Raw genomic sequence first — 21,467 nt, forward strand, 5'->3', positions numbered from 1 at the left:
CTCATGACTGTTGTCTCATTTTCTATTACTGAAATGGCCAGAAAGGTTGCTTGCTAGGCTGGCGCTGGCCTCCCCACCCCTTGGTTATACCTCTTCACTTCTCTTAAAAACTGAATTGATTTTTGTTTTTTGTGTTTTCTTCACATCAGAGATTGAGGGTGATAACCTGAAGTTGAACATGAAGTTGCTTATAATATGAAATGAACTATGTATGTCATTACAGTGGCAAAAGCCTGCGTACCTAGCTACATAACCAGCCACAGACCATTGTTTCTTTGATTTAACACACTGCAGTTAATGCAACACGTGATAATAACATGTTCAAAGAAAGTAAAGGAAAGACAGGAGTCCGACCTGATCTGTGCTCACGTTTTGGCCTCACGTAGGGGGTGACTTTCAAACGGATTTAATCTCAAACGCATCCCTGCCCCCTACATAGCGCACTAGGTGGGTAATGAAATAATCTTCCTCGCTCCAATAGGGCACTACATGTCGATTTGGGACTTCCCCTGACGGGTCCTCGATCGACACTGGTCTATACTCATATTAGTACGCCGATTTTACGCCATTGACTGCATCGATATCTCTACTTATTTATTATGTTGCTGAAATGTGTCGCCATTTTTAAAACAATTTAAAGACATTGTTTACCCGCTGTGTTTTTTTTTTTGTTGTTGTTGTGTTTGCAATTTGCGTCAGGCTCCTCTTTAGCTCGCTGTCTCTCTGTAGAGGTCCTTCGCTGTAGGTGACATTCATTTGAAGGGGCAGCGACTGTGGAGACGAGGCGAAAAAGATTTGTCTAGCGAGCAGCCATGGCCCAGGCGGTACAGAAACTGGTTGCCAAAGTACCAACTTTGGTTGGGGGTAGGACTCCTTGTGTTTTATATAAGCTAAAGCATGTATATTAAATGTAGCGGCGGCTGTTTACCGGCGAGCTAACCGACTAGCTTCTGCTTGTGCTAAGAAATGGCCGCATCGCCCATGAGAATGTCAGAGCGAGTTGCAGCCCAGCAGAAGACCCAGAGCTACCACCCAATATTTACTAAAACTATACATATAAAACAGAGCAGGCTGTGACGATTTTGTTGTCCAGCACTGTTTAATTTCCCATTGTTAGCTAGCTAGCTAGGTTGACGACATGGCGTCTTTTAACTTGCTTTTTTTTCCCCACCTAAAAACGTCAGGTATGGGTTTGCAGTTAGAATTACGTTTTCTAGCCACGTTAGTTAGTAAGCCTAAATGTGCACTAGATCGTGTTTTGATAATATTACTAACAAACTTTTTAAAAGCGTTCGGTATTTGTTAGCTAAATGCGTTTTAGCTGTCTGACACTTCATTTATGGAACCTCCTTTAGCCGCGGGCCCAGCGAGAGATGGTTAAGCTCCTTTCACTGGAGGACATGGGTTTAGTTTTGATGTTCATCCACTGAAAAATATAGGACATAGCAGTACACGTACTCACACAAAATATCACAGAATTAATAATGAAAATAAGGTTTCTGCTCTGCGCTGCTGACCCGTTCCTGAGTGACCATGCTTCTAAAAGCAGAGTGCAGCATAAACATTTTAGTGTTGCAGTAGTGGAGGTTGGCAAAATGTCATATCACAGTGCGTAGCCCATACTTTTACGATGCACAGTTACAAACCTCTGAGATGTTCAATAGATGTACCCCAGTGTTTGTGATGGATGTTGGTCTCTTCTCTTTAAAACTGACCCTTTTGTTTGTCTTTCAGCTGCCGTGACCTACTCAAAGCCCCGGTTAGCAACATTCTGGTATTATGCCCGTGTTGAGCTGGTGCCACCTTCCCCAGCTGAGATCCCCAAAGCAGTGGCTGGTTTTTCAGACCTGTTGAAAGGTTTCCAGTCTGGACGCCTCGGTCAGACCACTGTGAGGGTGAGTGCTCTTGATCAAGAAGTCTAACAGAATGCTGTTATTGGTGCTGCATGACTACAAACATTTCTAGTAAGATAAATTATGCCTTATATTTAAATCAACCCAGTGATCAACTATAGATTTATTTTGCTACCTTAGTCATGAACAAAGAAAAATTACACTAACTGAAGGAAATGGATATAACCACATCTCCTGTCCTACAGATAAATAGCTTCCTTTCCCATCTCTTAACTGGTTCATAACTCATACTAGGAAGATGGAAATGAGTGAATTAAGTCATGCTTCTATATAAAAATAAATAAAACATAAAAATTACATACATGCACATACCCTGTATAGTGGTCGAATGGCATCAGCTGCATTGATTTAATTTGATGCTAAGCAGAAGTTTAGAAAACTATTCTTACTTAAAGTTCATAAGGCTGATGTGCTTTACAATGGACCATTGCATAATTTTGTTTTCACAGGATGCTTTGAGGAATGGTCTTGTTGCCACAGAAGTTCTGATGTGGTTCTACATTGGTGAGATCATTGGGAAGAGAGGCATCGTGGGATATGATGTGTAAATGTGGACTGTCCTTATTGCTTGTTCCCTCTTTTGTCTTACTTTAGAGCTTCTTGGAATCCAGGAACTAAATAAATGTTTATTGTTAAACAATAAGTCTGTTTGCTTTTACATGCAGGACAAAGGCAATGTCTTAAGATCATCATTAACTACAATGTACACTTGGGTCATCATACCAAGTCACTTTGGCTTACCTTGAGGACAGTTCTTATCTGAAGTGGCATGGATAAACCCACAATTGGGTTAACAATTGGCTACTTTAAATTTAACAAACTCAGTATCATAGAATAACAGTGGAATCCTTAATTAGTCCAGTGGTCTCCAACCTTGGTGCTTTAGATCCGTATTCCTGCAGAGTCCAGTTCCAATGACGATCTGCCACACCTGCTCCAGGTAACTAACTTCTGAAGAGGTCCTTGATTGGCTGGATCAGATGAATCCGTGTTATGAGAGCATGTTAAATGCAGGTTAGTTACCACTGGAATAGTCTTAAGAGGTTATGCTATAATTGACATTTCTTCACGTTCTCGACTTTCCGACAATGTTTTCACAACGTTTCCCAGATATCTGCGGAACTCCTGACGCACCTCCTCAGCATCTTCCTCCAGGTTGGAGTGTATGAGGGGTAGCTTGTTCAACTGAGAAGCTGCATAGAGCAAAAACAATAGACAGCACCTATATTTGTCAAGCTCATTGTGATGTTCTGTTAAATAGTAAACCAAATTAAATTATAATGTGTTTCCAAAATAACAAATAAAGTTGACAGGTTAGTAAACTCTTTACTTTCAGTCTTACCTAACTGAGGGCGTGATGTATCCGCACCACTCCCAGGCTTGTGATGTGCTATAAGCAGGCACTGGCCTGGTAGTAGGCCTTGTGAGGTAATGAATGTAGAGTACCAGGTTTCTGCTTCCTTAAGATGACTTGGAATGTCTGGGTTAAATACGATGACTACACCATTGGAGTCTTTCATCAAAGCTGGCCAGCATGCCTCAAACCTGTATCAGTGATGGAAAGACTATGAAACAGCCATGCCTGATACTGGATGTAATGAGAACATTGCCAAAATGTTCCCTCACAAACATCAAAGACTACTGAGAAACAGAGGGCCTATATTTTAAATGGCTCACACATTCTCATTCATCTCCCTGAAAATGTTTAGACTGGTGACAAAAAATTTAAATTATCCCTAATTACTTGATCATTAAGAGCCTCTCTGATGTAGTCATGGTCAAACTGGAGTATAATTTGTCAGTATTCTCTTGACATTTTTGTGTAAACACTGCCAAAAAACAATCACCTCAATAGACTGAACAGCACTGTAATGAAACAGAACACAGATCCTGTGCAGATGTAGAGTCTGTCCACTTGCTGCATTTACAGCCTCTATGCTTCTGGAAAGGCTTTACACTAGACATTGCTCTGAGGATTTGGTAACATTAAATCTTAAGAGCACTGGTGACGTCAGACTGATGTTGGATGATTAGTTCTGTCTCCCAAACATCAGTCCAACTCATTCTGGACGGTACTCCAACACTCCAAAGAAATCTCCACTACTCCACAGCTCACTTTTACAGAGAGCTTTTTCAGAGAATCTCCATGTATTTCACAGTGCTTTTCTGTGGATTTTACAAGCTATATGTTACCAATGTTAACAATGGGCTATAAGTAGTATTCAATAATAAAAAGCCATGTCTGGATACCTTTAGACATATACTTCTTAAGAAACCAATGGAGAAACTGAATCAAAGGAGGGTGGAAGGAACACTCACTTGAAATCTCCAGCACAGTCCCACAGTTCCACTTCACAGGCAGAGTCTTTGGTCCCACTTCCCAGGTTTTGTGACTCAAATTCCAGTATCCTTACAAAGACAGCAGCAAATTTGTCAATTGAGAAAGAGATTAGGGCTGCCACTTCATTAACTAAGCCTGCTTGTTGTCGATTTTATCAGCTCCACTTGCCACATAGGTGCACTTTGTAATTCTACAATTACAAACTGCAGTTCATCTGTTTCACTGCATACTTTGTTAGCCCCCTTTTACCCCATCCTTCAAGGGTAAGAACCTCCACAGGACCATCATCCTGTGACCACTAAGGACTAGAGGATGACCAACACAATCTGCAGCAACAAGTGAGCCACTGTCTCTGACTTTACATCTACAAGGTGAACCAACAACGTAGGTGTGTGTAATAGAGTGGACAGTGAATGGACACAGAGTTTAAAAACTCCAGCAGTGTTTACTGCTGTGTCTGATCCACTTGTACCAGTGCAACACACTAACACAGCACCACATCAGTGTCACTGCAGTGCTGAGAATGATCCACCACCCAAATAATACCTGCTCTGTAGTGGTCCTGACCATTGAAGAATAGGGGGGAAGGAGGCTAAAAAAGGATGCAGAGAAACAGATGGACCACAGTCTGTAATTGTAGAATTACAAAGTGCTCCTTTATGGTAAGAGGAGCTGATAAAATGGACAGGACAAGGTAGGTGTGGTTAATGAAGTAGCCAGTCTCCTTACAGTGGATTTCAGTTATTTTAGACGGCCGGTTTTCATATTAACCTTACCTCACTCCTTGTGTCGGGCTGTAATCTGCCCCAACCGTCTCCACTGTATCCGAGAGGAAATTTGCCAGGACTGTCTTTCCACACTGTGAACAACATTAGCTACATAATTATTTTACCGCCTATTGAAGTAGGAGCAGCATGTTAAGCACAAGTTTAAACTAAAGACATTCTTAACCTACCTCGCTCGGTCCAATTAAAAGTATTTTTACTTTTAGCATTTTGAGAAGTTACGACGAGTATCACAGAGACGGAAAATGACCAGGCTGTAGTTCAGTGGACTAACCATTAAGGTAACTTAATTATGGTTAAATTGTTTACTTATTTATTAGATGAAGTCTGCTGTTGGGATTATCTAACAAATGAACCCATGCTGAATTAAATGAATACTAGCTAGCTGTTATCTACGGAAAACAGAGCATGCTCGAAATACACGGTATTATATGCAAACTGAGCCATTAGCATTAGCCACAAGGCACGCTAACATACACATCCCGTTGTCAAGGCGCTGCAGTGCAAACTAATCGCGAATTTCACACCCACAGATTCGCGACATGCGTAAGACGAGCAGAGGATAAATGTGTAGAGGATAAATGTAAATTCGTGAAATGTTCGTGAGTAAGCAAAAGGATACCCCGCACAAGTAGCATATTACAGCATTACCGCGTAATTCTGGATTTGAATATGAGCTGAAACTGTTTATGTCAACATGCTGACATATTATGAAAACCAAGTTACTGCTACTGCAATACAAAAGCCAAGACAACAGGGGGCGCACTGTGGAAATGTAAGAAGGATCGGTTGAGTTACTTTTTTTTTCTTAATTTCTTTTCTTTCTTTTTTTTAATTCTCGCATATTTTATTGCGGATAACTGTTTCTACAAAAACCGAATAACAGTTAAAAAATAGATAAAAGCTAAGCAGGAACAGGAAAAACAAAAGAAAAGAAAAGAAAAGAAGAGAAAGAAAACAAGAACAAAAACCATAAAAAAACTCATTTAAATAAAACTGAAAACACAGCAACAGATTTACAAAGTTTCTTGTTTTTGTTTGTTTGTTTTTTTGTTGTTGTTGCAGGTGTAAATTCACTAGTGTAGATAAATTACACAGATCTGTGTGTGCAGATCTGTCATATGTGAAGGTGTTTTCCTGCCAATTTTAATATAAAATGCAGCTATTATTATGATCAAGTAAATGATAAGGGACTCATTAGAGTGAAACAACTGGTCAGCAAAAAGTAATAAAGAGCATAGAAATATCTTTTCTTTCCTGCTTTCTTTCTGTCTGTCTGTCTATGGCTGGTTACACATATACAATTGCCCCAGACAACTTTACCACTGGTAAACTTTAATGAAGCTTTTTGGGGTGCTTCATGTGTTACTGAACAAGATGATAATTCAGAGACAAACACTTGTAGCACAACATCAAACTGATGGTAGCTTCGACCACTGAGGTGGATACATCACTGTCTGAGGCTGATCTTCTTGGTGAGCTTGTGCTCATTGATGGGATCACGAACTCAGAAGTGTACAAAGGCATTTTGGATGTGAAGCTGTAGAAGCCTGAAAAGAAACTGCTCAAACGATAATGATCTGAAACACACCAGCCGCCTTTTGAAGGAATACTTTGCCAAAAAAAGATTACAGTCTTGAAACGGACTGTTCAAAATAAATGGCGCTTGGTTTGACATTTTGTTTGCAACACAATGAACCGAAAACATTTGAAAGTATGGCATAAACGTTCAAATACTTTTTGATGCCACTGTAACTTTCTGTCTTTGCTGGGTAACATGATGTGTACCTTTCCTTCTTTCTCCCTTGCTTGCTTTCTCAATGTCTTGCTGATCCCTGGCTGTATCAGCCTCCTTCTCTCTTACTTGAAGGGGAATCCTGCTGAATTTTCATTAGAATTGAAAAAAAAAAATACATTCAATCATTGACATATAAACAGTTATTTAGAGCAGTTTGATTTGAAGTTGAGAATCAGAGACAAACGTACTGACTTGGTTTCGTATGTGCAGTGTTTTCCAGGCATCAACATTGCAAATATAGCCATTTTATTTACTGTTCAAAATGACCAGTGAACCTACATATGAGGTTTTGTATGTAATCCCGATGATGGTAAAATAGCAGTAAATCAGAAAAAAAAGGGTTTTATTTAGGGATTATTTTTGCCTTACAGTGTCTTGCATGTATCACTCTGGATAAAAAGAAGACCTTCAAAACTGTTGTAAAACAATGTCTCAGGCTTTAGGCAGTGTCTTTGTGACCAATCTGTGTCAACTTTCTATTAAATAGCTTTTAGAGCCAGTAAATGTTTCAGATGCCAAGTTCCTATCACCTCCACTGTTTCTCGCTTTGTAACGTTCTCTAGAACTGAGTGTATCTACAGAAGCATGTAAATCTCAGTCCTGTCCTTGGTTGTGTCAGTTTTTATGCCTTCCTTGCTCAAACAAACCTTATTTAACATACAGATGTATATGTGAGAGCCTGGACTGCATGGGATCAGGGACTGATAACCGCTGTCCTGTCTGTAAGTGCAAATGCTGCAGTGGTTGTTCAGCAAAGAGGGGATTCAAAAATTGCTTTTACTTGAGAGGCTTGTTCGCCCCAGCGCTGACGTGTCTGCAACAGTAAAGGAAGGGTTTGGGAGCATGCTTCCTTCCTAAAATTCATAGACACAGTGCAGACTGGAAGAAGTCAGTGGCAAAGAGCCAGATGTGAAATGGTGTTTCTAGATTTGCCCAGATAGAACAGTTCTTCAGTGTTCATTCACACGTGAATATAATTTAGAGAGAATTTGTGGCAACACAGCATAAATCTGACATGGTTTTAAGCTGCGTACGGAAAGTATCTTCTCAATAAATGTTATGTAAATGCAGTATATTCACCTCTAATCTTTTTAAATCCCGCAGCCCTGACGAAGAAGCGGCTTGGAAAATGGATGGATGGATGGATCCTTTTAAATGGAATTTCTTTAGATCTTAATCGACTTGAAGGCTCTATTTAGCATTTACAAAATACAAACACACCTTTTACATAAAAAAAACTTTAATTGGAATATCAACACGATATCAACATTGAATAATGTAGCATTTCATTTCAAATACGGCTGTGGCACTTGATGTTTGGATAAATACAAGGTTTAGTATTTCAAAACAATATTATTAGACACATAAAAGCAGTATAACATGGCCGGTTTGAGTAGGTTTGCTAGGCCTAAATGAACTGCTGCATTTTGCAAATCAGATTATGTTCTTTAAAAAGATTTAAAATAAACAAAAAAACAAAAGTTAAAAAGAAATGGCTTCCATGATGGCTGAAAAAACATGACATAAAATATAAGAAATATAGAAAAATAGAAAAATAGCAAATGGAAAACACAAACACTCCAGAAAATACTTAGTCCTTCATTTGGGACTCTTTCCATAAATGTGAATTCAGGTTCATTTCAGCTGGCAGATTTTGACTGAGGTTCCGACTCCAAACCCGGGATAGAGAGCCTCGGTGAAAGTGGTCTCGAAGCGATGCAGACATGTCATGGTCTCACCAATGCTGTAGAAGGCCAGCAGCCCTGCATTGTGGTCTAGATAGACCCCTATTCTAGGAGAGTGGGGGGCGCTGATGGCTTTGTCCACCCTGTTATGCCAGGCTGAGTAGCCTGAGTCGGAGCAGAGGAGGCTCCAGGATTTATCATTATACCCCAGCAAGCACAGGGAACCTTTGCCCTTGCGGCTGATGCCCCGATAGGCCACTCCCACAGAGAACTCTCCGCTCCACTCAATCTCCCAGTAGAAGCGTCCACCAGACAGGGCTTCGCGACACAGCACCTGGGCGAAGCTGTCGAAGCGCTCCGGGTTGTCCGAGTAGGGCTGCAGGTTGCGGGTTCGTGTCACTTTCCTGTTGCTCTCAGACAGGTACAGCTCTTTATAGGCCGTGCTGGGATCCAGTCGGAGCTGACAGAAGTCTGCAAAGACAAGGGAATTTAGTCACGTCCGGTCGCTCATAAGCTCTAATGGTTTTAGTTAATACCTCAACATTGCAAAGAACAGGGCCTGACTGATATGAACAATGTTTGGCCAATAGAGATGGAGGCTAAATTTATTTTTCAGCTGTTTTAGGCACTATGCAAGTTTTGGTAATTTGGAGACCTCTGTGGTGGAAATGTGTAACTGCATGCAATGTTGATAAGAATATACTGTAATGCTGGTTGTGCCCCAGACCCTTTCTCTGAGCGGATTAGTCTGATGATTGTGAGTGCATTAAGATAACTCAGTCAAAACTTCAAGCCAGACCTTCTTTTGAAGCCTGTGCATGTGACATTAATGCAAAAAGATGTATGACATGGTCTGAAAAACTCAAATGAAGGCTGACCCGACACTTTTAAATGATTATTTCAGGCTCTGCAGGGTCACTCGTAGCACCATATGTTAGCATGTTTTGTTTTTTTTCTGACGGAATAATACTACGTCTTTTCATTTTAACAAAAAAAAAAACTTCTAAAGTATTTCACTGACAGATATAATTGTCAGTTCTCAACTGAAACACTTCTTAAACTCAGATAAACAACAGAAACTTAAAGTCCTATATAAAATAAGTACAGTAGCCCTGGGGAGTGGAGCTACTCAAAATCTGCAGTTTTGGTTTCTGCTAATTGCTACTTATTTTTCTTTTTTTTGGATACATTTTATGTTTTTGCTATACTGACAATGATGGTGTTTTATGTTCAGATTTACCAGTTTAGCCTGTATTGTTGTCAAATATTTAAACAGGAAGTAACTGAAACTGGGTTCCCTAAACATTTAAGGCTTTGCCTTATTGCCAAGACATTGTGAGATTATATCCTTGTCAACAGCAAAGTTGCTAGTTATTGACAATGCGTTTACTGAAAGGGAAGAAACCACAAGGTGTTTCCTTACTGGCACTTAGCGATATATAGGTTAGTCCTTAATGTAGTAGTTCATTCAATGACTATACATTTCAAGAACTATACATCAAAAGATTCTTTAAGGAACTAAGGGGGATTCTTCAAAGGTACCACTTCAAATAATCCTTTTAGGCATGGCACCTTCATTTGTAAGAGTGTAGAATGGTAATGTGAAGACCACACAGGTCTGTTGTATACCTATCAGAGTACTATTGTCAGAGGAAGTCAACCAAGATGCCTAGAAGCATGGTGAGCCAGTCATCTGAGAGGGAATAGACTCATTCAGCCTAAAGAAAGCATTCACTGATATAATAAAAAATCCTACTTACATTTCAGAAACTCAGACCGGCTCCTGGGCTGTGAAGGAGGGGCACTGTCCACTGTATGGGCCTCTTTAACTAAAGACAGAAAGAAAAACAAAGTGTCTTTACTTTCATATGAGTTTCATGTGAGCTGGGTTTCACATTACCATGTCTTTGAATAATTAAACATTATTCAGAATTGATATTTTCTGATGCCTCACCTCGGCTGCTTTTCTCTCTAACGTTTCGATTCTCCAGCGTGTACACAGGCACTTCGTTCACTGTTACACATGAAAAAAGCATGTCAGGAACTTTGGAATCACAATTGATTTGTATATTGGTTGCAATAAGAAGTTGTTGTAAGGCTGCCTAATCAGCAGTTCAAATCTCATTACATAAAACCTCTTCTGGGACTAAGAATGTTTGCATGCTGCTTGCTTCACCCAGTCGGAGAGGTTTCCGCTGTGTACCACACACTAATCAAACTTCCAAGTACTGTTTACTTTTTCAACACGATCACATGATAGTTCTGCGATGGCTACAGTTTGTATCATGCGTGCTGTGTGGCTGGATGAAATGTCCTTCTCATACCAGATGCTTGTGAACAATGTAACAATGCTTTTTAACTCACCCCAGCAAAAATGGCTAGTTAAAATATTTTACTCTCCATCTACTCTTTATTACCTATATAGGTAATAGTAGGATTAGACCCCTTTTATCATAGTAAGTCCCTATGAGGGTGGGCAATATGGCAAAAATCTAATACTACAAAACTTCAAGACAGATGATATACATCACAATGTTTTGTTTCTAGAGGTTTATTAAGTTGGGACAGATAAAAAGATGCAATAGTGCCACATTCAAAAATATTGTCAAAAACTATGAGCACCATATATAACACCACATATTATATTATACTAAGCTGTAATGTAGTATAGTATGTATAATATAGCAAAGAGTTATAGTATAAAACTATAACCATGAAAAAATTTCATTAAACCTTTCACATACTGCACTGCATCAAATTCAATTAGATGGGCCTAATTATGCAGTTGTTCTTCATTCTGTTTATTCCTTTATTCTCTTTATTTTGAAATAAAGGAGTTTAAATTCCAAATTGCTCTTTTAGAATTTATCTTGTAGGTTTCTTCTAAAGAAGAACACCTTCAATTTTGAGCAGTTGTGGACTGGAGGTTAGGGAATCAACCTTGTGACCGGAAGGTTGCCAGTTTGATCTTGTGAGCCAACAATATGTGACTGAAGTGCCCTTGAGCAAGGCACCTAACCCCCAACTGCTCCCCAGGCACCGTCGATAGGGCTGCCCACCGCTCCGGTCAAATGTGCTTACTGTCCCATAGTGTGTGTGCATTCACTAATGTACAATAATATGTTGTGATTCACTGCATGGATAGATCAAAATGAGGAGGTAAAATTTTCCTATTGTGGGACTAATAAGGGTCACTCAGCCTCTTCAGCCTTTTAGCGGTTTAGCCCCGCCCGTTTCCACTGAAGCTATAAACAGTGTTTCAGCCTGGATTGATTTTTGAACAAGGCACAATACAGGACATCCCACCACAACAGAGGTTCAGTTTTAAAGGCACAAAAACAGTGTTTAATTCTAAGGGGTAAAAAGAGAAAATGGCCACATATATAGGAATGAGGACCATTTTGGTACATATAAGTACAAAATGGTAAAAAAAAATAAAATTAACCTCAAGGAAAAAAATGAAACAGAAGAAAAATGTAGATTATGGGCTGCTGAAGTTGCTCTGGATAGAAGTGTCTGCCAAATGCATAAATGTAGATGTAAACGATCATGTTGCTTTCTCAGTGTCCCAGTGCAGTGACATGCTTTATTCTCTATTCATGCCACACTGCTCAGCACATTTCCTTATGTTTATTTCAGCAAGAGTTGTTGTTAGAGGTGTTCTGACCTGACTTTGAGATCCTCAGCAGTTCTTCTCTACCCAGCTCCTCAAGCCTCTCTTTGATCTCAGCTACAGCTTTCCTGGCAGCACTGAATGAGAAGTCTGGGTTCAGAGACACTTTAGGAATGAAGCCATCATCAGTTGGGGTGCAGAGATAGTTGAAATTCTGTAGTGAATGGAGGAAAACAAGTGGTATTGGTCAGAAGAATGTAAGATCTGTCAGTCTAAAACCACATTGGCTGTTTAACTGTCTTACATGACATTTGTTGATGTGTAATAACTTTTCTTGCTGATAACCTTGAAAGCAGATTATGTGCCAGTAGCCTAATTTGGGTGCTCCAATAGTGGCTATGAGTCCTGCAGTTGCGTCCCTTTTGTATGGTGGTGTCCTTGATCTAGCGCACCTGATCCAGCTAATTAAAAAAAAACCCTCACTGGGTTGAAGTGAATGAGATCGCACTAATATGTTGCTGCCTTGTAAAAAAAAAACAAGCATCTCCATTTATTATATTTTTTTATGCATCATTTGAGCACAGCAGCTGCACTTTAAATTACGAGAAAATTTTATGATGAGTGGACCACAAAACTGCTTAGAAGAAAATCTCTTTGCATTAACTTATATTAAAAGTAAATAAGGTTTTTGCCTTCTTCTGTAAAGCTGCATTTTGGAGATACTTTTTTTCTGGACAGTGACGATATGCACTCCCTGATCAAGGTCAGGAACCACTTCAACAGTGGAATCAACAGTGGAATTGTTGGTTTCTTCCTATACCTGCAAGAAGTGGATGTGGTCCTCAGTGCTGTAGAGCTGCTTCAAGCCTGTCTCCTTCTTCTTGAGCTCCTCAATCTCCTGCTCCAGCCGTTCCATCAACCCTTCAGCCTGACTGAATGCTGCCTTCTCATTGATGTTGATCAACTTGCTGACCTCAGATCTCATCCTCTCGATGGAGGTGATCATCTCGTCAAACATCTTCTTGCTCTCCGCCATGGCCCTCTGAGCCGAGCTCTGTGGCACATTAACAAAACGTTTTATGAAAAATGGGCTAATAGCATTGACCCAAAACATCAGTCTCAGCGTCTTTTGTTTTAAGCTTATCTTGCACATTTTTACCTGACCTTCAACATTGTGCCCAGACTAGGAGTTTCAGGTACATTGTGTGAACAACTGGTTTCTATTTTATCACACAAAAGGACAATTATGACCGAGCCTCAAGGTTTATTTGTTTTCTCTTGCCCGAGGCAGTTACAGAGTTACTAAAGAGATAAGAGTTCACCCCCAGGTCACTGTCATTCTTGCCTGTATAAAGCTAAGGTTTTTTTTTGGTTTTGTTTTTTTGTTTTTTTGCCTGGTCTGATATCTGATATGTTACTTCGCTTTTGATTTGAGCAATGGGGGGCAGTTCTGGAATGATGCATTGACATTGTAGCCTACTTTCAGTGAGTCCACAGCCGTCTTCAGTTCCTCCAGTTCTTTGGTCCTCAGCTGGCATTTTTGTTTGATCTCCGCTTGAGAGACACCGAGAAGTTTCTGTCAGAAGAAAACACAAAAAAGAAACTCTTTGATCACTGTTTGTGGCCATGTACCTATATGGCCCCTATGTTGATTACTTACATACAATATATATTTGGTGAAATAGACGCATTCAAACTTGGAGCAATTGCACTTTACTATTATTTGGAAAGCCTGCTTAATATGGGTGCCTTTATCGACGAAGGCAGAGGGAAGAAAAGGGAGCACGGGAATGCCAACCACGTCAGGAATGCGAAACTGGCCAGGCCTGCCTTGTGGAGAGGCATTTCAAGGTGCGCATGCCCTGGCCCCTTGGAGAATGAAGAGGGGCCTTTAGGGCAACATTTCAGCAAAAGCCCACCGAACCATTCTTCAAGATAAGCTTGAAGGAATGTGGAGAATCTGGGAAGGGGGTGAATAAAGGGGTGCGTAATGTGATGTGTGTGTGTATTTGTGTGTGTGTGTGTGTGTGTGTGTGTGTGTGTCTGTGTGTGTGTCTGTGTGAGGGAGACACACAGAGAAAGACATGAAAAACAAGGGGTCTTAAATCTGGTCCCTCTGGTTCCAGCAAAATAAACAAACCATTTGCAGTGAGTACCTGCTGGTCCCTGCTCTGGCACAGGATCATACTAAGCATTACAGTTCCTCCAGGGTTTAACAATACAGTCCTGCCTGGCTTTGATAATTAAATAATGGAGGTTATCAGTACATTATCAAAGCCTGGAAATGAAAATTTATCAAACGTTTCCTGCTCTCCTCTTCACAAAGCCAGGTATCACTTGTTCTGTACTTCATAACATAGAAACTGGAAACATGTTAAGGTCTATTTATAGTTTTCTAAATCTCTCCCACATTTCCCACTTATCACAAACCTCTATCCCACTATATAGACCAGAGATAACAGCATTAGACTGTGTGGAGCTATTAAAAGAGAAATTCCCAAAGGAAATTCTGAATGAGGTGGTCATGTCTCCCAGTGGTTCATGTCTGCTGAGGTGGGTGATGGCTTTAGCAGTTTAGCAGGAGGTCAAAGTACAAAAAAATCTCTCTCTCTCTGATAGCATGGGGGGGATGGGGGGTGTGTAAGCTCCCGCCTGATCTCCTCAAGCACACATTCCTTTATCTATGGGATCTGCCTCTCCCTATACCTCTCCCTGACTATTCTTTTCCTATCCCATCCCGCTCATTTCCAACAACATAAGAACTATTCTTCTTGGACATAAAAAAACAATATACAAAACATATCCAGTGTGAAGCCCACTCAAAACCCGATTTCACTCACTTAACCTTTGGCTAACATGCTGTAGGGACACTCCCTGTGTGGTTTTGAGCTGTCCGACAGGGTGTGAAAGCTTTATTTGGCGGTGAGTCTCAGTGACTTTTGTTCCAGTACTACTGTCTCTTTTCAGTACATCTGGTTTCATCATTTCCTACGCCCTGTGTGCTACATTTTGATAATTTTTTTTCTCACAAACGTACTCAAATAGCATACCTCAGAACCGGTTTGACTGAAAAGTCACTGGAAGGTTTCGTCAAAGACAAAACATGATGTACACCAAAATTTGAGATAAGCCTTTCAACTTGAACAAATCTTATTAGACACCCAGCACTCTCCACACACTTTAACACTACAAGGCTTTTCCAGCTACATAGTATACATACCAGTATTACAATGAAGTAATTACAGTGTAATTTATAATAGTCACCAAATAATAAATCTTAAGTTGAAAAACTGAATAATAAGCCTGCAGTTTAAGGGATAGCGTCCATAGTCACACCTCAGTGGTTGCTATTGTAAATAAACCACTCCTGCACTTCTCAGTATCAGTTTTGTGCCTGAATCACAGAGATTTACACCAAAGAACTCACCTGTTTCTCGCTCCTCTCAGCTTCAGCAGACACTATATCATGTCCCTTGTGCTCGCTGACAGTGCAGATGGCGCAGATGCACATCTGGTCGGTGCGGCAGAAGAGCTCCAGACTCTTTTGGTGCTGCGGGCAGATCTTTCTGTCCAGGTTGCCAAGCTCGTCCACCAGCTTGTGCCTCTTGAAGGTGGCCGACTCGTAATGGGGCTTCAGGTGCTTCTCGCAGTACGAGGCCAGGCAGTTGAGGCATGACTTGACGGCTTTGAGCTTCTTGACTGTACAGAAGTCGCACGGGACATCAGAGGGGCCAGCAAAGCTTCCGTTAGTGGGGGGTGCTGGAGGCAGGTTGAGGTTCAGGCCTGTCTTCTTGATCTTCTCTGCCACTTTGGTCAGGGTGGCGTTTGGACGCAGCACAGGCCTCTGCGTGAAGGTGATCCTGCACTGTGGACAGATGTAAATGCCCGTGTAATCTGCCTCGTTCCAGTAGCCACTGATGCAGTCCATACAGAAGCTGTGGCCGCAGGGGATGGCCACAGGGTCTCTCAGAAGGTTGGCGCACAGGTGGCAGCTGAAGTAATCCGGAGACATGGGCTCAGCCATAGTTACCTTAGGCAGGCACGCACAAGCACAAGGGGTCCAAACACCTGTCTGTGAAAAGCGGAGGAAGAGCCCAAAAGCCTGGAAGCTTGTAGTCGGTAAGCGGGGAAGTCGGAGACAGGACCTTCTTGTATTTTGGAATTCCAGGAGTTATTGATTGAAAGCAGACAGAGCCCTCCCCTTCCTGCAGGGAGACAGAAGGAGAGAGAGTGAGAGAGAGAGAGAGCGAGAGAGAGAGAGAGAGCACAGCCTTGTTCAGGTTCAGACAAACAAGTTGAGCCAGGACTGCCAGAGCCTTAAGAGAGAGAGAGAGAGAGCGGGAGAGTAGAGTGGGTGGAGTGAGGGAAAAAAAGGGCAGGGCTGTTGAGAATGAGTGAATTGTACTACAAGGGAGACCTGAGAATGCCTTAATGAACAGATACACCAACTGCTAGCTCAAGAGTGGCTGAGCCATTTCACTTTCTGTAGAGTTGAGCTGGAAGCTAAAGGACACTCTCAGTAATCTGACACCAACCACAACTGGTTAATTATTCACCATTGTTTGCACTAGTTTATCAGTAACTTTGATACACTCATGTTTGCTGCAATCTATCCACTGTATTCCTTCACAGCTGTCCATCTTCTGTTCAGTGATTTTGGCTGAGTAATGTCCAATGAACACCTTTTTGTTGTGACAATCAGGGCCGTTCCTTGCTGTAAGCAGAATGAGCAGTCCCTTGGGGCTCCTGAGTCAACAGGGGGCCCTAGTATGTACAGGCACAATGAGTGCTTGTTTACTGTTTTTTTTCCATTCTTTTTCTTACATCCAAACAACATGACTGGGGTGAGCTGAGTGAGTGGGGTCCTCCCAGTTTCTACTAGCTGTATGTAAAAGTTTCACCACACCCAGTGAAATGATGTTGTGTTGATTTTCAATGTGAAAATAACTTCTTTACAGGGAACAAACTTAAATATGAAATTTCCCGTACAAATATTTTAAATTTCACAATATATGTATTTGAAATATATGACATACATTAGCATATATGGATAAAATTGGCTATTTCAGATATGTGACATATATTTCAGTCATAAGTCAACACAAAAAACATGTGTAACACATATCACTGTTATCGGAAGAAAACCTTCAAAACCTTCAAAATGGTAACTTTACAGTAAAAGGAAAAAAAACTACTTTACTTTTTCCAAGTGATTTTGGGCCATTTCTTTTGGTCCATTCCTCCTGGAATTTATATACAATGTAAAGCAAAACAGGCAAATTTTCAAATTGTGTCAAAAACTAAAAAATATGAGGTTATCTTTAGATAGCAGCGATATATTTCACAGTATATGATTCATGTATAGATACATTCATATATAGATGCCAAATATATCACTCACAAATGCTTCACATTATAAGACTTTTCTGCATCTTCTCCATACCTTTCACATTTTTCCTGAATGAAATTGAAATTTAGTATAATAGCAACATAACTAAACTCTAAAACATGTACATGTAAGCTATGCAATGAAATCTTTTAAACATGAAATGAAAATTTTGTTTCCTGACACTTTTAAATAATTTAATATTTAAAAGCAAAGTAAATGTAGAAACAATTACAACTGTAATGGGACGCATTCAACAACATATCAAACATATGTGTATGATCCAAATATTACGCAGATGTGTCCAATAGTGAAACCTACATATGTGCGCACAACATATATGTACATATATTTTGAAATGATGATGATATTTCCTAATAGTATATAATATAATCCTAATCCTAATAATAAATAATGAGTTTTCTGATAATATTAAAGAAGAATTTCTATGTATTCCTGAGTTTAACATGTTGAAAAAAATCTGGCATAAAATGTCAAATAGACAAATTTTGCACAGCCCACATTTTTATTTATGTTGTCTTTTTTCCCAGTGTGTTAAATTCAGCGAATAAGCAGTAATCGTTCATTGAAATGTGTAGAACATATGCTAACTATCCATCCATCCATTTTCTAAGCCGCTTCTCCGTCAGGGTCGCGGGGGGATGCTGGAGCCTATCCCAGCAGTCTTCGGGCGGAAGGCAGGATACACCCTGGACAGGTCGCCAGTCCATCGCAGGGCAGACAGACAGACAGACAGACACAGACAGTCACTCACTCACTCACTCACTCACTCACTCACTCACTCACACCTAGGGGCAATTTAGCATGTCCAATTGGCCTGACTGCATGTCTTTGGACTGTGGGAGGAAACCGGAGAACCCGGAGGAAACCCACGCAGACACAGGGAGAACATGCAAACTCCACACAGAGAGGACCTTGGCCGCCCAGCCGGGGAATCGAACCCTCCTCGCTGTGAGGCAACAGCACTACCCACCACGCCACCGTGCCGCCCATATGCTAACTAAATAAAATTTAATAAAACATATCATTTGCCCAGGGGAGCCCAAACTTATGTATACGAATGTACATTAAAAGTGTTCTACTCCTATTTAAGGAATATTTTTGCTATGACATTTACGACTAGAGCTAACAGGGCCAGAAGCTCACACTGAAACTAGCTTATCTCACACATAAAGGGGTGTGGTAGTTCTCATTAAACTAAATAAGCACTAGTAATGCACAGTGACTTTTTTAAGCAGAGAATTTGAGTCATTTACAAACTGTTGCTGGCTGAACTTGTTTCCTGCAGTTGTTGAGCAGGTGTGAATAAATATCCAGTGAAATAATTGTGGAGACAGCAAATAGTTTCTACCTGTTAGTTCAGCTTTTGTCACTGAATCATCACGAGACCAGAGTGATGGTACTGGAGGCGGCGCTGCCCTGGTTTTGGTATCTGTTACATTGTATAACATAATCTGAGACATTGGGTTATTTGTAATTTGAATGGAATTCAATGACTTACAAACCTTATAGAACAATCAGTTCTAAAACTGACAGATGGGTCTTCTACTTGCTTTGTATTACAGTCTTGTAAAGTTCTTTAATGTAGCTGTACAGCAGTCTCACAGCTGTAGTCTTACAGATAAATAAATGGACTTTGGACATGAGTTTCAATGTCCGAAAACTGCTGACATGCCGCATAGCCTAGAATGACGTAGTCCTTGATTTAATGAATTTGGGTAGTTGTGTAATGAGTTTCACTCAAATAAACAAGTATAGTGATGGGGATATTAATATAGCTGAATAAAAATGTGACCAATCTGATACTGGAATGAATAAATACTGATACAATCCTGAAACAAATCTGTCCTGAAATAGCAAACACTTACATTGTTTTAACTTGTCAGCTGTGTCTTTCTTCCTGTGGGGGCATTGTATGAGCATGAATACCCACTTTTAGATGCTCATCTTAAGTGAAGTGCTTCGTTTAATCATGGTTTTAATACTGGGGCTGGACAATAAACCAAATATTGGATTAGTGTAGCCATGTTTTCATGTTGTATGTTCAATATCTTGTATGAAACTTGTCCTATGTAAAAAGAAATAGAGCTGTAAACAGGTGAAGGCCAACATTTTGCAAAATCAGAACAGTATAAGAACAGTGGATTTATGGAAGTTCCCAACGTTATTGGCGATGAGAAATGACGACAGTACTTAAATGGAGTTTAATAATATTTTGCTTTTTTGTTGTGTATGATTTTCATTCATAGGTACATACTGAATAGTTGTATGTAATTGTGAGTGCAGACATGTTGACACCACACTCATGGTGAAAAAATGATACTTGCAGGACTTTATAAAGATCATTTATGAACAGAGTCCAAAGATGTGAAGAAAACAGTTTATGGCAACAGGAACAACATGGAGATTTTGTAGAAATGGTGGACATGAAAGAAGGATCTAGCAGTCAAGAAGTGTAACACCAATTGGCAATTGAAAGATCTTAACGTGTGATGATGTGTCTTCACATCGAAAGATCAGAATTGCCCAGACTATGGCTTTTTCTGTGGTTCTTTATAGATGTAAAAGCTGGACAGGAAAAATGCCATTAAACTTTGATGCTGACAAAGGCTTTTTAGTGTACCTTGAACAGCAAGAAAACAAATGGATTGTTGACCAAATGAAGCCTCATCTTTCCTTCAAAGCCTAGAGAACCAAACCAAAGATGGTATTTAGGACATATTCTGAGAAGAACCAAAACATTGAAAAAAAACTTTCCAAGTTATGCTTGGAAGACATACCAGCAGCAAGATAGATGGATACAATCAGAACAGAGCTATTCATGAACAAACCATTTAGATGCCTGAAGACTCTAAAAGAAGACGTGTGGAGGAATGCTCTCTTTATGGTCACCAGGAGTCTCAATCAACTTGTTGGCACATCGTAATAATAATAGTCATATGTAGACATTTGTATTTTGTCTGCTAGTGAGGTGGAAAACCACATGGTGCCACTTACTACACATAATGCTATCTTACATTCTCTGCATGACATGGGCATAAATTCCAGACATGTTTACTGATCTTTGTTTTTTTACTGTGTACGCACATATTTCACATGAATGCAGTGGAACATGAATGTGAGGAATGACATCCTGTAGCAACGGAATAATGTGTAAGCATACATGTCCAGGTCATTGTGAGTTGCAGCATTGCAATCAAATGTCTATTATGTTAAGTCATCTGATATGACTTTCATGCTTTGTTGTTGCCAGCTCATAGATGTCGCCCTCTCCCTGTGGTAGAAGCCTACTTTCACCGCTTGACACATACTTCCTTTTGAAGGTAAAGAGATGAATGACACTTTTACACAGGCTAGGCAATGCTTCTCTGCCATACACGCCTCAGGAGCTTTTAGTTTCAATGTTTCACCTTGCATTTGCATAGCCATAGAAACAACAATGTGTCCCCAAGGCTATGGGCCTTGTTTGTGTTAGGAGCCAGCCACATTACTCCAGGTGTTTTTAGCCTCCCTTATAGAAAAATATTTCTTTGCATGTTGTAAATACATAGAAAGCAGTTAGAGTGTAAATATAGCCCTCTTAGTAGGTGCATGTTAAATGGGAATCTGGTTTCTCAAGAGTTCTGCATCATTAAATTTTTAAGATGTAAACAAAGGGATTCACATGAAGTGCTCCATTCTATAGAAACTTACAGAATCAGAATTGTTTACAGTGGTGACAGGAACCAGACGTCCTCACAGAAAGCTTTCACACGTGGTTATGCCACCTGATACCTGAGACGATAGTTTTAAGATAAGACTGTAGCCTAAAACATACTTTTTAAAAGCTGTTAAGGGTACATGCAGGATGTTGTAAGGCAAAAATACTATTTTTTCCAGATGTATGTCTATTTTACATCATCAATATTAAATGTAAAAGTCAGAA

General features: G+C 40.2%; 3 protein-coding genes, 1 long non-coding RNA gene and 1 other non-coding gene across 6 annotated transcripts in view; 2 read left to right on the forward strand and 3 right to left on the reverse strand.

The window, feature by feature from the left end:
- The window catches only part of LOC108429754, a 40,196-nt gene extending 39,799 nt beyond the window's left edge, over positions 1-397 (reverse strand). The window contains exon 1 of the long non-coding RNA XR_001858030.2: positions 355-397. This is a non-coding gene — a long non-coding RNA (uncharacterized LOC108429754). The remainder of the gene's footprint in view (positions 1-354) is intronic.
- A 308-nt stretch (positions 398-705) lies between these two features.
- atp5l (ATP synthase, H+ transporting, mitochondrial F0 complex, subunit g) lies at positions 706-2,556 on the forward strand. Its single transcript, XM_017701742.2, has 3 exons — positions 706-864; positions 1,735-1,895; positions 2,363-2,556. The coding sequence occupies exons 1-3, from the start codon at positions 813-815 to the stop codon at positions 2,459-2,461; spliced, it is 312 nt and encodes a 103-aa protein (XP_017557231.1). The 5' UTR covers positions 706-812; the 3' UTR covers positions 2,462-2,556.
- ift22 (intraflagellar transport 22 homolog (Chlamydomonas)) lies at positions 2,520-5,528 on the reverse strand. 2 transcript variants are annotated; one of them, XM_017701741.2, is made up of 5 exons: positions 5,210-5,528; positions 5,031-5,113; positions 4,233-4,322; positions 3,256-3,458; positions 2,520-3,106 (listed from the first exon to the last, which is right to left on the reverse strand). In XM_017701741.2, exons 1-5 carry the CDS (start codon positions 5,246-5,248, stop codon positions 2,958-2,960), a joined length of 564 nt encoding a protein of 187 aa, XP_017557230.1. In that variant the 5' UTR covers positions 5,249-5,528; the 3' UTR covers positions 2,520-2,957. The 2 variants fall into 2 exon arrangements, with proteins under 2 accessions (XP_017557230.1, XP_037389110.1); XM_037533213.1 differs by having other exon boundaries at positions 5,031-5,129.
- A 2,531-nt stretch (positions 5,529-8,059) lies between these two features.
- Positions 8,060-16,440, reverse strand: ftr82 (finTRIM family, member 82). The gene is made up of 7 exons (XM_017701740.2): positions 15,563-16,440; positions 13,616-13,711; positions 12,956-13,189; positions 12,190-12,349; positions 10,477-10,536; positions 10,283-10,351; positions 8,060-8,993 (listed from the first exon to the last, which is right to left on the reverse strand). The coding sequence occupies exons 1-7, from the start codon at positions 16,157-16,159 to the stop codon at positions 8,473-8,475; spliced, it is 1,737 nt and encodes a 578-aa protein (XP_017557229.1). The 5' UTR covers positions 16,160-16,440; the 3' UTR covers positions 8,060-8,472.
- Positions 11,370-11,423, forward strand: LOC119262310. Its single transcript, XR_005129540.1, has one exon. It is a non-coding gene; the product is annotated as a U7 small nuclear RNA (small nuclear RNA).
- Positions 16,441-21,467: the final 5,027 nt, after the last annotated feature.

This window comes from Pygocentrus nattereri, chromosome 23 (genome assembly GCF_015220715.1).
Source record: "Pygocentrus nattereri isolate fPygNat1 chromosome 23, fPygNat1.pri, whole genome shotgun sequence".
NCBI classification, from domain to species: domain Eukaryota; kingdom Metazoa; phylum Chordata; class Actinopteri; order Characiformes; family Serrasalmidae; genus Pygocentrus; species Pygocentrus nattereri.